At 39.6% G+C, this 18,191-nt stretch overlaps 1 protein-coding gene across 4 annotated transcripts in view; it reads left to right on the top strand.

The window, feature by feature from the left end:
- uba6 (ubiquitin like modifier activating enzyme 6) overlaps positions 1-18,191 on the top strand; it is a 336,534-nt gene that overhangs the window by 251,988 nt on the left and 66,355 nt on the right. For 3 of the 4 annotated variants that reach the window (XM_059970138.1, XM_059970139.1, XM_059970135.1), the window contains one exon: positions 14,351-14,422. The exons of the other annotated variant lie outside the window; for it this stretch is intronic. In XM_059970138.1, coding sequence (XP_059826121.1) covers positions 14,351-14,422 — 72 coding nt within the window. The remainder of the gene's footprint in view (positions 1-14,350; positions 14,423-18,191) is intronic. 4 annotated transcript variants of the gene reach the window in all.

Genomic DNA, 18,191 nt, shown 5'->3' with positions numbered 1-18,191 from the left:
TTTAGGTAATTTAAATTTGTTAGAAAGTTGATCAAAAGACATCAAACTACCTTCAGAAAAAAGATCGTAAAAACATATTATACCTTTCCTTTTCCATATACTAAAAACTTGATCTGTTAAAGAGGGTTTAAAGAAAAAATTAAGTAAGATAGGGCTATCAAGAACAAAGTTTTTTAGAGTAAAAAATTTACGAAATTGAAACCAAATTCGTAATGTATGTTTGACAATAGGGTTAGATATCTGTTTATTAAGTTTAGCTAAGTCAACAGGGAGAGAAGAGCCAAGAACAGAAAATAAAGAATATCCTTGTGTAGCGTTACATTCTAAATTTACCCACTGTGGGCACAATGGTAAATCTAAATCTAATTTCCAGTATAATAAATTCCGAATATTATTCGCCCAATAGTAAAATCTAAAATTGGGTAAAGCTAAACCACCATCTTTTTTAGATTTCTGTAACTGTCTTTTACTTAATCTAGGGTTTTTATTTTGCCACACAAATGAGGAAATTTTTGAATCAATGCTATCAAAAAAAGACTTAGGAATAAAAATTGGTAAGGCTTGAAATAAATATAAAAATTTCGGTAAAATCATCATTTTAACAGCATTGATCCGACCAACCAATGATAAGGATAAAGGAGACCATCTAGTAGTAAGTTGTTGAATTTGATGAAGCATAGGTAAAAAATTCAATCTGAACAAATCTTTATATTTCTTGGTAATTTTTATACCTAAATAAATAAAATTATCAGTAACAATTTTAAATGGTATCCTGTCATTCAGTAAAGTTTGTGCATTTAAAGGGAAAAGTTCACTCTTATCCAAATTTAACTTGTAACCAGAAAAACTACCAAATTGAGCCAACAAGGATAGAATAGCGGGAATAGAATTATCAGGATCAGAAATATATAACAACAAGTCATCAGCATAGAGCGATAACTTGTATAATCTCTCATTACGGGTAATACCAGAAATATTAGGGGATTCACGAATAGCAATGGCTAAAGGTTCTAATGCAATATTAAATAATAAAGGACTTAAAGGACAACCTTGTCTCGTACCACGAGATAATTGAAAAAAAGAGGATTTATAATTATTCGTAAGAACAGAAGCAACAGGTTTATAATATATTAATTTAATCCATGATATAAAATTAGAACTAAAATTAAAATTCTTCAAGACATTAAATAAGTATGTCCATTCAACTCTATCAAAAGCTTTTTCAGCATCTAATGAAATAACACATTCTGGGGTTGTGGGTGAGGAAGTGTAAATTATATTAATTAATTTTCTAACATTAAAAAAGGAGTATCGGTTCCTAATGAAACCAGTTTAATCTCCTGAAATAATCTGTGATAGTACCTTTTCTAACCTAATATCTAAAATTTTTGTAAGAATCTTAGAGTCTACATTTAATAACGATATAGGGCGATAAAATGCACATAAAGTAGGGTCTTTATCTTTTTTAAGAATTAAAGAGATAGTAGCTTCATAAAAGGACTGGGGTAGTCTCTTCTTAATAAATGCATCATTAAAGATTTCACATAACCAAGGGGAAAGCAAAGAAGAAAAAGTTTTTAAAAATTCTATAATATAACCATCAGGGCCAGGAGCTTTCCCTGAATTCATCGATGAAATAGCCTCTCCTACCTCAGCCATAGAAGTAGGAGCATCAAATAAACTTCGATCTTCATCTGTCAATTTGGGAATATTCAAATTGTTAAAAAAATTATCCATCATAGACAGATCACCATCAAATTCTGATTGATATAAAGATTTATAAAATTCTTGGAAGGTATTATTAATTTCTTTATGATCCGTAGTCAGATTACCATCTTGTTTACAAATTTTAATAATTTGTCGCTTAGTCGAAATAGCTTTTAATTGATTAGCTAACAATTTACCAGTTCGATCACTATGGATATAAAATTGAGCCCTAGTCCTAATTAATTGATTCTCAATTGAAGAAGATAACAGTAAGCTATGTTCCATTTGCAGTTCAACTCTCTTCTTATAAAGTTCCTTGGTAGGAGTAACGGAATAAATCTTATCAATTTCTTTAATTTTATCCACCAATAAAGCTATATCTAAATATCTTTGTTTTCTTTTACCAGCAAAATATGAGATAATTTTCCACGAGTAAAAGCCTTAAAAGAGTCCCAAAGTATTCCTCTGTCAATCTCTTCAGTATACTTTGTTGAAAAAAATAAGTCAATTTGCTGTTTTATGAAGGTAATAAATTCTGGATCTTGAAACAAAGTAGCGTTGAGTCTCCAAGATCTAGTATTAATGAAAGAGTCCGAAATCTTGATAGATAACTTCAAAGGTGCATGATCCGAAATAGCAATAGAGTCATATTTACAGTCAATAACATCTGCTAATAAACGATGATCAATAAGAAAATAATCAATTCTAGAATAACTATGATATACATGTGAAAAAAAAGAAAATTCTTTATCTTTAGGGTTCAAAAACTGCCATATTTCAGTGATTCCCGAATCGACCATAAAAGAGTTAATAAGTAAAGCTGATCTATTCGGAAGAGTTCGAATAGGTTTAGATCTATCCATCAAAGGATTCAAACAACAATTGAAATCTCCACCCATTATCAACATATATTCATTTAGATTAGGAAGGGTAGTAAATAAATGTTTAAAAGATTCAGGGCAGTCAAAATTTGGAGCGTAAATATTAACTAAAGCCACTTTTCGGTTAAAAAGTGAACCAGTAATCAACAAAAATCTGCCCTGTGGATCAGATATAATTTCATGATGTATAAACGAGATTGAGGGGTCTATAAAAATAGACACACCCCTAATTTTAGCAGTACAATTCGAATGAAATTGTTGACCCTGCCAGAACCTAAAAAAGCGTTGATTATCCTCCCTCCTAATATGGGTCTCCAGTACAAAGATAATATTAGCATTTAGTCTATGGAATACTTTAAATATTTTTTTACGTTTAATCGGATGATTTAAACCATTAGTATTCCAAGAAATAAAATTAATAGACTTATCCATCATGCTAATATTAATTGTATATACCATGAAAGGTTGAAAAAAACACATAACCCATAATTCAGGAAGAAGGAAAAATGGTACAGGAGCAACCGGAGAACATGACACCTCACCAATATTAATAATTTAAAGTCGGCCCATAAACTAAAAGCAAAAGCGTGAAAAAAGATCCCTACCCCCTCCCCCCACCCCTCGAAAGAAAGCCAAGCGGCAGGCGCATAAACTAACACTAATATTAACCCCATTTCAAGATGGCAGCTCCATGAAAAGATTTAAAAAAACTATATAACACCCAGATTTAAATATAGGGTTGCAAAGAGAAAATGTATATCAATCAGAATGAAAATAAAATAATATAATAAAACAAACGATCATTAATAAAAAAAGGTATAAACATTAAAATTTGAAAGTGTAATATACCTTTAAAAAAAAATTCCATGTTCAAATACAAGAAAAATGACGTTTCAAAAGCAAAGACTTATGGGAAGAAGAAACGACATTTTGAAAAAGCCATATTATAAAATATAAATGTAAGTTCAATGATCTATCAAAAAAAATTTAATAGAGAAAAAAGTTATCAAAATAGGATTTAAAAAAAAGATTTAATAGACACTACAATATATAATTTAAAAAAAGACCAAAAAAAAACCAAACCATTCGTCCCATTTCCAAGTGCAGGCAAACAGATAAATGTTTACAGAAAGTAAAGTCTTATGGGAAGAAGAAACGACATCTTGAAAAAAGTAAATCCTTATTACAAAATATAAACGTGTATATCCGAAACAGAAAAAAGAATAATAAAAAAAAGGTATTATAAAAAGTTAAAAGAGCATCTATAAACGATGATGATAGTGAAAATAAAGAAACCAGACCCGTAGATCAGGATAAGAAGTTATAACCCAGCTTCATAGGTTAAAACTTAAAATGAAATGGCATCTTCTCTCCAAAAAATTTTCAGCATAACGCATAGTTCAACTTGCACTAGAAGATCGATATTCTTCAACGAATTTCTTCGCTTCTTCAGGAGTATTAAAAAATTGCTGACTGTTGTTGTTCAACGTAGTTCTAAGATTCACTGGAAACTTTAAAGCTTGTTTAAGTCCAATCGAATGAATCTCTACCATCACTGGTTTAAAAGCGATTCTCGCTCTCATTACTTCGAATGAATAATCCTCAACAATTCAAAATGGGTTGTTGTTGTGAGAAATCATACCTTTTTTACGAGCTAATCGAATTAAAAGCTCTTTCTCCCGAAGATAATGAAGGTGAACAATCACAGCTCGTGGTTTGCCACTCGCAGCTGAAAACCTCGCAACTCTGTGAGCGCGGTCGATAACAGGTTTAGTATGCAAACCTTCAGCACCGAAAATTTCCCACAATAATTTAGAGAAAAATTCAGTTAAATCACCGGACTCAACTTTTTCGGGGAACCCGATAATTCGCAAATTCTGTCTGCGAGATCGATTTTCAAGATCAGTAATTTTAAACTTATACTGATCTAATGTTTTAACAGTCGAGTGTACCTTCTTCTCCAGCGCTTCAATTGTACGTACTTTTTCACAAATTAATTTTTCAAGAGTCATGATCTTATCTTCATGCCGCTGAATTTCTGATGCCTGCAATTGAAGCTTAGTATCAAGCGATCTAACAAATCCTTCGAGTTCAGATATTTTCGTGGTAAGCTTAATTTCCAAACTTGCCAGTTTACTTTCCAATTTACTTTCTAGCCTGCTTTCCAGAGTTGCAAGTTTAGCGTCCAGAAGATGAGAAATAGCGTCGATGGATAGAGGATCCTTAGACAATTTCTTGCTTGTAGCCATTTTAAGTTTGACAAGATTAAATCAAATATTGTTTTAGAAAAAAAGAGTTCATCAAAAGTATCAACTCATATGATTAGGTTCGAAAAGATTTGATTAAAGGGTGATTATAGTTGAAAAAGTAAAGAGCGCCTAAAAGGCAGATGCTTACGTCACCATCTTGAAACTCCACCCCCCGTGAGACTCCTATCAAGGAGAGGCTGATGACTGGGCAAAATTACAGTCAATGAGATGAGTTGCAATGTAAAATGACAAAATTGAAAAGGGTGAATACAGGTCTAAAGGTGTTATATTTGAATGTCTGCAGTATACAGAGTAAGGTAGATGAAATTGTAGCTCAGTTACGGATTGGCAAGTATGATGGTGTAGGCATCACTAAATCATGGCAGAAAGAAGATTATAGTTAGGAGCTTAATGTTCAAGGATACACATTGTATCGAAAGGACAGGTGGGAAGGCAGAAGGAGTGGTGTGGCTCTGTTGATAAAAATGAAATTAAATCGTCCGAAAGAGGTGACAGGGTCAGAAATTATTAAATTGGAGAGGTAGAGCAAAGAAGCTACAAGAGTAAAAAGACTCTGATGGGAGTTGTACACAAACCCCCCCAAACAGTAGTAAAGATGTGGTCTACAAGTTAAGATGGGAAATAGAAAATGCAAACTGAAAGGGCAATGATACAATGATCATGGGGAGTTTCATTATGCAAGTAGATTGGGGAAATTCAGGTTGGTGCAGGATTCCTACAGGGGGAAAAGACTATGAGATGGCTTTTTAAGAGCAGCTTGTGGTTGAACCCACAAGGGGATTAGTTATGCTGGATTGGGTGTTGTGCAATGAACTGGAATTGATAGGAGAGCTTAAGGTGAAAGAACCATTCAGGGCAAGTGGTCATAATATGATCAAATTCACTCTGAAATTTGAGAAGTAGAAGCTAAAGTCAGATATATCAGCTTTACAGTGAAGTAAAGGGAATTATAAAGAGAGGAATTGGCCAGAATTGATGGGAAAAGATTGGATGACGTGAGCTGCGATGACTGGAATTTCTGGAAACAAGTCAAAAGGCAAAGGATATATACATCCCAAAGAGGAAGAAAGATGACACAACTGTGGCTAACAAGCGAAGTCAACGCCAATATAAAAGCCAAAGAGAGGGTATATAATCGAGCAAAAATTAGTGGGAAGTCAGACCACTGGGAAGTTTTTAAAAATCAACAGAAGGCAACTAAAAAGTCATTAAGAAGGTAAAGATGGAATATGAATGTAAGCCAGCCAGTGATATTAAAGAGGATACCAAAACTTTCTTCAGATACATAAAGTGGAAAAGGGAGATGAAACCGGATATTGGACCACTGGAAAATGATGCTGGAGAGGTTGTAATGCAGGACAAGGAAATGACAGACGAACTGAATAAGTGTTCAACATCAGTCTTCACTGTAGAAGACACCAGCAATATGATTGAAGTTCCAGGTGTCAGGTCATGAAGTGTGTGAAGATACCTTTACTAGGGAGAAGGAAAACTGAAAGCTCTGAGGGTAGATAAGTCATTGGACCAGATGGAGTTCTGAAAGAGATGGCTAAAGAGATTGTGAAGGTATTAGTAATGATCTTTCAAGAATCACTAGATTCTGGAATGGTACCAGAAGACTGGGAAGTAACAAATGTCACTCCACTCTTCAAGAACAGAGAGAAGCAGAAGAATTTTAGTTTAAACTAAGATTGCTGGGGGATGAGAACAGAACTGAAGTGACGGAAGAAAGGGAGATTGGCTCACAAACAGGGAAAGCTTGGGAACAGTGCAAAAGGGAGGATAGGCAGGTAATAGAGAAGGGACGCACACAGACCGATGGTTTGAGATGTGTCTATATTAATAGAGCTTAGAGCGTGGATCAGCACTTGGAGCTATGATGTTGTGGCCGTTACAGAGACTTGGATGACGCAGGGACAAGAATGGCTACTTCAAGTGCCAGCTTTAGATGTTTCAGAAAGGACAAGGAGGGAGACAAAAGAGGTGGGGGCATGGCACTGTTGATCAGACATAGTGTCACTGCTGCAGAAAAGGAGGAAGTCATGGAGGGGTTGTCTACGGAGTCTCTGTGGGTGGAAGTTAAGAATAGGAAAGGGTCAATTACTCTACTGGATGTTTTTTTATAGACCACCTAATGGTAACAGGGATATTGAGGAGCAAATAGGGAGACAGATTCAGGAAAGGAGTAATAATAACAACAGGATTGTTGTGGTGATAGATTTTAATTTCCCAACTATTGATTGGCATCTCCCTAGAGTGAGGGGTTTAGATGGGGTGGAGTTTGTTAAGTGTGTTCAGGAAGATTTCTTGACACAATATGCAGATAAGCCTACAAGAGGAGAGGCTGTACTTGATTTGGTATTGGGAAATGAACCTGGTCAGGTGTCAGGTCTCTCAGTGGGAGAGCATTTTGGAGATAGTGATCCCAATTCTTTACCATAGCATTGGAGAGGGATAGGAACAGGAAGTTAGAGAAACGTTTAATAGGAATAAGGGAAAATATGAGGCTATCGGGCAGGAGCTTGGAAGATAAATTGGAAACAGATGTTTTCAGGGAAATGTACGGAAGAAGTGTGGCAGATGTTCAGTGGATATTTGCGTGGGGTTCTGCGTCGATACATTACAGTGAGACAGGGAAAGGATGGTTGGGTACAGGAACCATGGTGTAAAAAGGCTATTATAAATCTAGTCAAGAAGAAAAGAATAGATTACCAAAGGTTCAAAAAACTATGTAATGATATAGATCTAGAAGATTATAAGGCTAGCAGGAAGAACTTAAGAATGAAATTAGGAGAGGCAGAAGGGGCCATGAGAAGGGTTGGCAGACAGGATTAATGAAAACCCCAAGGCATTCTACAAGTATATGAAGAGCAAAGGGATAAGACATAAGAGAATTGGAGCAATCAAGTGTGACAGTGGAAAAGTGTGTATGGAACCAGAGGAGATGGTAGAGATACTTAATGAATACTTTGCTTCAGTATTCACTACGGAAAAGGATCTTGTAGGGATGACTTGCAGCAGACTGAAAAGCTTGAGCATGTAGATATTAAGGAAGAGGATGTGCTGGAAAGCATCAAGTTAGTTAAGTCACCGGGACCAGAGGGGATGTACCCCAGGATACTGTGGGAATTAAGGGAGGAGATTGCTGAGCCTCTGGCAATGATCTTTGCATCATCAATGGGGACAGGAGAGGTTCCGGAGGATTGGAGGGTTGCGGATGTTGTACCCTTATTCAAGAAAGGAAGTAGGGATAGCCCAGGAAATTATAGAACAGTGAGTCTTACTTCAGTGGTTGGTAAGTTGATGGAGAAGATCCAGAGAGGCAGGATTTATGAGCCTTTGGAGAGGCATAAACAAGAGGACATGAGTTGAGAGTTAGGGGACAAAAGTTTCCCTCCCCTAACACGAGGGGGGATTTCTTTACTCAGAAAGTGGTAGCTGTGTGGAACGAGCTTCCAGTAGAAGTGGTAGAGGTAGGTTTGGTATTGGCATTTAAAATAAAATTGGATAGGTATATGGACAGGAAAGGAATGGAGGGTTAGGGCCTGAGAGCAGGACAGTGGGACTAGGTGAGAGTAAGCGTTCGGCACAGACTAGAAGGGCTGAGATGGCCTGTTTCCGTGCTGTAATTGTTATGTGGTTATATGGTTATGTAATATGATTAGGAATAGTCAGCATGGCTTTGTCAAAGGCAGGTTGTGCCTTATGAGCCGGTCTGAATTTTTTGAGGATGTGACTAAACATGATGAAGGTAGAGTCGTAGATGTAGTGTAAATGGATTTTAGCAAGGCATTTGATGAGGTATCCCATGCAAGGCTTATTGAAAAAGCCAGGACTCATGGGGTCCAAGAGGACATTGCTTTCTGAATCCAGAACTGGCTTGCCCAGTGAAGGCAAAGAGTGGTTGTAAACAGGTCATATTCTGCATGGAGGCCGGTGACCAGTGGTGTGCCTCAGGGATCTGTTCTGGGGTCCCTATTCTTTGTGATTATTTTTTTACCTGGATGAGGAAATAGAGGGATGGGTTAGTAAATTTGCTGATGACACAAAGGTTGGGGGTGTTGTGGATAGTGTGGAGGGCTGTTAGAGGTTACAGCAGGACATTGATAGGATGCAAAAATGGGCTAAGAACTGGCAGATGAAGTTCAACCCAGATAAGTATGAGGTGGTTCATTCTGGTAGGTTAAATATGATGGTAGAAAATAGCATTAATGGCAAGACTCTTGGATCAGAGGGATCTTGGGGTCCAAGTCCAGAGGACACTCAAAGCTGCTACGCAGGTTGACTCTGTGATTAAGAAGGCATAAGGTGCATTGGCCTTCATCAGTCATGGGATTGAGTTTAAGAGCCAAGAGGTAATGTTGCAGCAATATAAGACCCTGGCCAGACCCCACTTGGAGTACTGTGCTCAATTCTGGTTGCCTCACTACAGGAGGAACATGGAAACCATAGAAAGGGTGCAGAGGAGATTTACAAGGATGTTGCCTGGATTGGGGAGCATGCCTTATGAGAATAGGTTGAGTGAACTCAGCCTTTTCTCCTTGGACTGACAGAGGATGAGAGATGACCTGTTAGAGGTGTACAGTGTAAATAGAGGCATTGATCGTGTGGATAGTCAGAGGCTTTTTCCCAGGGCTGAAATGGCTACCACGAGAGGGCATAGTTTTAAGGTGCTTGGAAGCAGGTACAGAGGAGATGTCAGGGGTAAGTTTTTTATGCAGAGTAGTGAGTGCGTGGAATGGACTGCCGGCGGCGGTGGTAGAGGCGGAAACGATAGGGTCTTTTAAGATACTCCTGGATGGATACATGGAGCTTGAGCAAGTAGTGGGCTATGGGTAAGCCTAGGTAGTTCGAAGGTAACGACATGTTCGGCACAGCTTTGTGGGCCGCAGGGCCTGTACTGTGCTGTAGGTTTTCTGTGTTTCTAAAGGAAATTATTGACCAGTTAGTCTGACCTCACTTTGGGAAGATGTTGGAGTTGATTATTAGGATGAGTTCTCAGCGTACCTGGAGGCACATGTTAAAGTAGCTGTGATCAGCATGGTTTCGTTGAGGAAAAATCTTGCTTGATCGATCTGTTGGAATTCTTTGAAGTAATAATAAGTGGGTAGTCAAAGGAGATTCAGTTGTTATGTACTTGAACTTTCAAAAGGCCTTTGACAAGGTGCCATATGTGAGGCTACATTAACAAGCTACGAGTCCATCATATTACAGAGAATTAGGTATGGATAAAGCAGTGGCTGATAGACAAGAGGCAAAGAGTGGGAATAAAGAGAGTTTCTTCTGGTTGGCTGTCGGTGATTAATGGCATTCCACAGGGATCTGTGTTGGGACTGATTCTTTTTAAATTGTATATCAGTGATTTGAATGATTTAATTGATGGCTTTGTTGCCACCTTTGCTGACGATACAAAGATATGTGGAGTGGCAGGTAGTTCTGAGGAAATAGAGAATCTACAGAAGGAACTGGATTAGGAGAATAGGCAAATGAAGTGAAAAATGGAAGACAATGTTGGAAAGCGTATGGTCATGTATTTTGTAAGAAGAAATTAAAGGGTAGACTATTTTCTAAATGCAGAGAAATTACAAAAATTTGAGGCACAAAAGAATTTGAAAGTCCTTGTGCAGGATTCTCTAAAGGTTAACTTGCAGGTTGAGTCTGTGGTGAGGAAGGCAAACGCAATGTTAGCATTCATTTTGAGTGGGCTGGAATATAAAAGCAAAGATGTAATGTTGAGACTTTATAAAGTACTGGTGAGGCCTCACTTGAAGTATTGTGAGCAGGTTTGGGCCACTTATCTGAGAAAGGATGTACTGAAACTGGAACAGGCTCAAAGGAGGTTCATGACAATGATTCCAGTATTGAATGGCTTGTCATGAAGAGCGTTGGATGGTTCTGGGCCTGTATTAACTAGAATTGAGAAGAATGAGGGTGACGTCATTGAAACCTATCAAATGATAAAAAGCTCCCCCCCCCCCCCCCCCCCACCGGTAGAGTGGATGTAGAGAGGATGTTTCTTATGGTGGGAGAGATTAAGACTGGAGGACACAGCCTCAGAATAGAAGGGTGATAGTTTAGAACAAAGATGGGGAAGAATTAAATTAGCCAGAGAGTAGTGAATCTGTGGAATTCATTGCTACAGGCAGCTGTGGAAGCCAAGTCTATAAGTATATTTAAGGCAGAAATTGATAAAGTCTTGATTGTTCAGGGCATTTGGGGCTGAGACGAAAGTTAAACCAACCATGATCAACTTTCAGACCAGACTCAATAGGCCTGATGGCCTAGTTCTGCTCCTATATCTTATTCCTAACATGATTCAGTATGAACATTCAATCATTCAGTACACATTCAATCATACCATATACATACAATCATACAGTGTACATTCAATCATTCAGTATACATTCAGTCATAATAGGCTGTTTCATTCTTGCTTTGCACATATGTAACATTTGATGACAAGGATCATAACAAAACCAGCCACTCTACTCCAAGCACACAATCCATTTTCGGCTGCAGCTTTGGCAAAACTGACTGTTGGAACTTGGCTGCAATGGAGAAAAACCTTTGTATACAACATCAAGCTCCTACCAATTTTAACACCAGTGACAGAGCTGGAGGAAAAGCGGAGAACTTGGCAGAAATTCCTTGATGCTCTTCACTTATAGCACAAATCTGAATTAACAGATACATTTTAGTCTTTGGGCAACCTTTGGAGGATGCAGGTTGTTGTTTTTTTATGGCCTCTGGTTCTCACAACTGCACAGAAATACAAGTACAAAGATATTTCCCCTAAGATGGGAGGACACAGGTGTGCCTCCAATCTGAAAAACACAATTTGTTCCAGCGGGAGACAGTCGAGAGGCATTGCAAAGATTTAGCCACCCCTATCATCACTGAGCACCCTTCAGAAAATGTCAGTGTTCACCAGTAGATATTGATCAGAATCCTACAGTCTCCACAGAGATCTCGTAAGCCTCCAGATACCATCATTGCAGGAAAAAGGGACCAATTGCAAGCATCAGAAGACAGTATGTTGTTCTGTCAGAAGGTAAGGCACTCAAGAAGGTGTGCTTCAATGAGTAGTGCACCTGAAGAAAATAGCTGACTTCAACCATCAACTTCACACAAGGATACAGCTGGAGCAAAGAAGTAGCTACTGTTTTCCAAACCCATAAAATGGGCCACCAAACAAAACCAATCTCTTTGCTTGGTTATACTCAAGGTGGAAAACCAGCCTTGAAATTTGAGCCAGATATAGGGTTAGTTATTACTTTAGTAAGAGTCCAATCACAAAATAGAGAAAATCTGAAATGCTGGAAATCCAAGTAACACACACAAAATGTGGAGGAACTCAGCAGGCCAGGGAACATCTATGGAAAAGAGTAAACAGTTGACGTTTCAGGCGGAGACCTTTCATCCAGGACTGATGAACAGTTTCAGCCTGAAACGTCAACTGTTTACTCTTTTCCGTAGATGCTTCCTGGCCTGCTGAGTTCCTCCAGCATTTTGTGTGTGTTACTTTAGTAAGGGTATTAGTAAGATTAGTAAGAACATATGTGGTGTCTTTATAGCAGCAGTGATTCACTAGGTGGACTTGTTTCACTAACCTGTGTGTGGAAGGTCAATAGCCTGATTTGCTGGACAGAAATGAGTTTTAAAAGATGCCATCAGTGTTTTGCTGCATCAGCCATAATCAGGGAAACCCTGCATTGTAACCTCTATTACAAAAGTACCTTTGCGTTTTCTAAACCAATACCATAGTCCAGTGGTTACGTTCAAGTTTAAAGAGTTGTTCAAGGCCTGCCCAGTGCCATATGCACTAGGCCTGAAGATAGAAGAACTTGACTGATGGGAGAGAGTGGATGTGAAACAGCTGGCCTTCACACGTGTAGAATTTAAGGAGTTTGTCTAGAAGAGTGCTCTTAAGCACCTATAATGACTCCGGATCACACAGCATCAATGGCCTGCCAGAGCGAGTGGTGTAAACAGTGAAACAAGGTCTTATTAAACAAACACATGGTGACTTGATGACAAAATTAAACCATTTCCATTACTGGGTTACCCCAAATGAACTTACAGTGTCACCTGTTATTTTCTAAACATTAACCAGATTAGATCTCCTACGGCCAGCCATCTAGGAGAGAATTTGCGGTAAGAAAAGGATCAAGAAACACGATGTGCACACAAGGTTGTTAATGTTTGGTGCCAGATACGAAGTCTACATGTGCATCTCGCAGGAAATAAACTGGCTCACGGCTGTCGTCCAGTGTCGTCACAGTCAGGCAGCAGAACATGAGCGAACAGACAGATAAATTGTTAGGCGACATTTGGAACAAATCACCAGTGAACTGCTGTAGAACTAGGGAAGCTACAGTAGAGTCCTCTGCTGATGAAGCCAGTGTCCCAGCAGATGAACCACTGCTTTCAGTATCAACTAACCAAGAAGCCGTAGAAAGAGACCCTTATGGTGGTCCAGATGAGAGCATGCCAGTTGTCAAAGCAAGATGCACGTTTCATATTTTTCTTTGTTTATCTCACATTCCCTTCTTCAATGGTTCCCATGGGGGGTGCAGGGGGGAGAAATGTACTATTTTAGATCGATCGGGCCTGCTCCGCAAGGGAGGCACTTTTTTAGTTCGGGCTTTTGAGTGTGGATGTTTTCACCTTGGCTCACACAGTTCATCACTCTCACACTGTAAGCTGCCTACATCAACAATTTATACATTCCAGTTTCTGACTAATACATTACAGTTACCCCTTCCACAGTTAAATCCTTTTCCATATCACCTGCTCCTATCCTTGTTTAAGAGTATGGTAAAGATCAGGGAGTTGCGGTGACTGTCTGAAATACTCATCCAGAAAATGTGACCTGGTTCACTATCTAGCATCAGATCCACTATAGCCTCTCTTCTAGTCAGTCTGTTTACATATTGTGTCAGGAATCCTTCCTGAACACACCTAACAATCTAAACCTTTTACACCTTTCCAAAATCTGCCACCCAGTCTTTTGTTCAGTCTTTATTACTAGTTGTCGGTCTATAGAATTACCCCAGTAGAGTGATTGCTCCCTTCTTATTTCTGACTTTCACACACATTAACTCTGGGGAAATCTGCTACTACATCATCCCTTTTGGCAGCTGTAATACTACCTTTAATTAGCAATGCCTCTCCTCCAACTCTTTTTCTTCACTCCCTTTACCTTCTGAAACATCTGAACCCCAGAACATTTAGCATCCATTCTTGCCTTTGTGACAGCCAAGTCTCCATAATCCTTCTTGAACATAACAATTTCTGCTCCATCCAAACCTTTTGTAGTAAGGAGGTGTTCAGTGTTCTCTATGTGAATATGGTGGGAATTGGGGACTTTTTACATTTTTACATTATATTTTCCAATTTTAGCATTTAGCATCCATTAATCTGCTGTAAAATAGTGAATTGATTTATTTGTCAAACTGGTGAAAATAAGGAAAGGTGTTTGATATGTTACAGGATATCTCCAAAGAAAATATTTCGCAGCTATTGTCTGAAGTTAAGATTCCAAAATTCACACCATCTGCAAAAGTAAGTAATTTCATTTTGGAGCCACACTTGGTTTGGAGCCCGCTAGAAACACTGTTATTGCATGGCACTTTGCATCAGTAAGTTGTACTGGTATTTCTCTAGCCATTTAGTCAATAGGCATGAGCTGTAATCTTCTTTTGTCACATCACATTTTTGTGAAATAAAAGGTTGCATTAGGTACCTCTGTACAGCTTGTTAATGTAAATATCTAATGAGCCAACTTTGCAACAGCAACTCAGTGTATAAACACATGCTGACATGTTCAAGAAACAGAATCAAGTTTAATATCTCCAGCATCTGTTATGAAATTTGTTAACTTTGTGACAGTAGTACAATGCAATACATAATAGAAAAAATTCCTAGTTACAGTACTGCAAAAAGTAGGAAGTAAAGTAGTTCAATGTCCATTCAGAAATTGGATGGCATACGGAAAGAATCTGTTCCTGAATCACTGAGTGTGTGCCTTCAGGTTCCTGTAGCTCCTTCCTGGTGGTAGCAATGAGAAGAGGGCATGTCCTGGGTCGTGGGTGTCCTTAATGACAATGCCATCATTTTGAGACATCACTCTTTGAAGGTTTCCTGGATACTACAGAGGCTAGTGCCCATGATGGAGTTGATTAATTTTGCAACTTTCTTTGACCCTGTACAATAGACCCCCTTACCAGACAGTGATGCAGCCTGTTAGAACATTGATGCAGATGTGTTGGCAAAAACGCCTTGTAATGAGGGAGGTCGGAGAAAAATGGCCAGACCTTATAGCAGGCTGGGAGCCATTTGTAAAGAACAAGTCTGGTTGGGAGTGAGCCAGTAAAAAGAAGGGAGGTATGAATGGAGCTCCAAGCCTTAGGCTCATCAGGCTTCAGCAAGAACAGGTGCAGGCCAAGGGTGCCCAGTCAGATGTTATCATTTCTTTTTGATTGTGGAATGTGATCTTGAGATATTGAAGCCAAAGGTATAACAAGCTCAGAGAGAAGAGGCTGAGTAAGTGACTTAGGTGAATTTGAAACACAAAGGTTTCAGGTAACAGACGCAGGTAAAAAAGGGTGAGCTTTTTTTATTCTCTAGTAAATTTCTGTAAGATGGCGGTGTGTGTGAGTGCAGTAGCCTCTCGGGGGGGGGGGGGCAACCAAAGGTGCTTTTCTCTTTGTAAAAGTTTGTTTTTTCACAATTCAAAGACATTTCTACTCCAAAAACCTCAGCACTACTCCATCAATGAGCTGTTTGTTGATCAGAGTAGCTGGACTGGTGTCAGCAGTGGAGCCAGTCAAAATGTCAAAGGGGCCGGCCAGGATGTTGGAGAAGGGACACACACAAAATGCTGGTGAAACACAGCTGGCCAGGTAGCATCTATCGGAAGAAGCACTATCGACGCTTTGTCAGGACGAAGGGTCACGGCCGGAAACGTCGACAGTGCTTCTTCCTATAGATGCTGCCTGGCCTGCTGCGTTCCACTAGCATTTTGTGTGTGTTGCTTGAATTTCCAGCATCTGCTCGTCCAGCCTTGTGTTGGAGAAGGAGCTGGCTGAGGTATTGGAGGAGCCGGTCGGGATATCGGAGGAGCCTGCCGGTGTGTCGAAGGAGCCAGCTTGGGTATAGGGGAGCTGACCTGGCTGCAGATTGTGTTGCTGCCCATTACTCAGAAACATCGAAATTGGTTCAGTATAATTGTAGGAGATTGTCTCAGGCATTTCACTTGCAATTGCAAGACTGTGTTGCACAGTGATAATGTAAGTTGCCACAGACCTGTTACCCGTGTCTGGTGGCAGGACAGACAACATGGTAGCTCTGTAGCCTCAGTTGTACGGAGAACTAGGCCTGAAGCCTTTGGCTTGCTTGCTACTGCAGACCAGATGAGAAAATGTGGAAGCATTACAGTGGCCCTCTGAGTTCGGCTGGGGATTGCCTCCCTAGTCGGTGCTGCCCTCCCATGTACAAGCGGTGGGTTGATAGGCTGGATCATGTATGTCTACACACTGCTGGGGGACTACCAGTGATTGCCAGACATGGTCACTCAGAGTCTTGGACTATATGTAGAGTGCCCATATAAAGTATTTCCTCCCCCCCCCCCCCCGGAAGTTTTCTTGTTTTATTATTTTACAACATTGAATCTCAGTGGATTTGATTTGGCTTTTTTGATGCTGATCAATAGAAAAAGACTTTAAGACTTTCATGTCAAAGTGAAAACAGATCTCTACAAAATAATTAATTGAGCAAATATTCACCCCTTTTAAGGTACAGAGATTAAAGATAAAGTAAGTAAAAGTCAGCATGGTTTCTGCAAGGAAAATCTTGCCTGACAAATCTGTTAGAATTCTTCAAGGAAGTCACAAACAGGGTGGACAAAGGAGAGGCAATGGATGTAATTTACTTGGGTTTCCAGAAGGCATTTGCTAAGGTACCACACATGAAGCTGCTTAGCAAGACAAAATCCTATGGGATTACAGGAAAGATATTGTTTAGAGGAATGGCTGACAACCAGGAGGCAACGATCAGGAATAAAGGGGAATTTTTTGAGGATGTGACTAAACACATTGATGAAGGTAGACCAGTAGATGTAGTGTATATAGATTTCAGCAAGGCATTTAACAAGGTACCCCATGCAAGGCTTATTGAGGAAGTAAGGAGGCATGGGATCCAAGAGGACATTGCTTTGTGGATCCAGAACTAGCTTGCCCACCGAAGGCAAAGAGTGGTTGTAGATGGGTCATATTCTGCATGGAGGTCAGTCACCAGTGGTGTACCTCAGGGATCTGTTCTGGGACCCCTTCTCTTCGTGATTTTTATAAATGACCTGGATGAGGAAATAGGGGGATGGGTTAGTAAATTTGCTGATGACAAAAAGGTTGGAGGTGTTGTGGATAGTGTGGAGAGCTGTCAGAGGTTACAGCAGGGCATCAATTGGATGGAAACTGGGCTGAGAAGTGGCAGGTGGAGCTCAACCCAGATAAGTGTGAAGTGGTTCATTTTGGTAGGTCAAGTATGATGGCAGAACATAGTATTAATGGTAAGAATCTTGGCAGTGTGGAGGATCATAGGGATCTTGGGGTCCGAGTCCATAGGACACTCAAAGCTGCTATGCAGGTTGGCTCTGTGGTTAAGAAAGTATATGGTGCATTGGCCTTCATCACTAATGAGATTGAGTTTTGGAGCCAAGAGGTAATGTTGCAGCTATATAGGACCCTGGTCAGACCTCACTTGGAGTACTGTGCTCAGTTCTGGTCACCTCACTACAGGAAGGATGTGGAAATTTAGAGATTTAGAAATTTAGAAATCAAGAGGAAATTTACAAGGATGTTGCCTGGATTGAGGAGCATGCCTTATGAGAATGCCTTGCTGAGTGAACTCGGCCTTTTCTCCTTGGAGCGATGGAGGATGAGAGGTGACCTGATAGAGGTGTATAAGATGATGAGAGGCATTGATCGTGTGGATAGTCAGAGGCTTTTTCCCAGGGCTGAAATAGCTAACACGAGAGGGTTTAGTTTTAAGGTGCTTGGAAGTAGGTACAGAGGGGATGTCGGGGGTAAGTTTTTTACACAGAGAGTGGTGGGTGCATGAAATGAGTTGCCAGCAATGGTAGTGGAGGCGGATATGATAGGGTCTTTTAAGAGACTCCTGGGCAGTACATGGAGCTTAGAAAAATAGAGGGCTATGTGACAGGGTAATTCTAGGCAGTTTCTGGAGTAGGTTACATGGTTGGCACAACATTGTGGGCCAAAGGATCATAATGTGCTGTTCTAACTATTATCTAATGGGGAGATGGTTCAAAAAT

This window comes from Hypanus sabinus, chromosome 5 (genome assembly GCF_030144855.1).
Source record: "Hypanus sabinus isolate sHypSab1 chromosome 5, sHypSab1.hap1, whole genome shotgun sequence".
Lineage (NCBI taxonomy): Eukaryota > Metazoa > Chordata > Chondrichthyes > Myliobatiformes > Dasyatidae > Hypanus > Hypanus sabinus.
The sequence above is the reverse complement of the archived record's forward strand: the minus strand, read 5'-3'. Positions and strand labels throughout refer to the sequence as shown.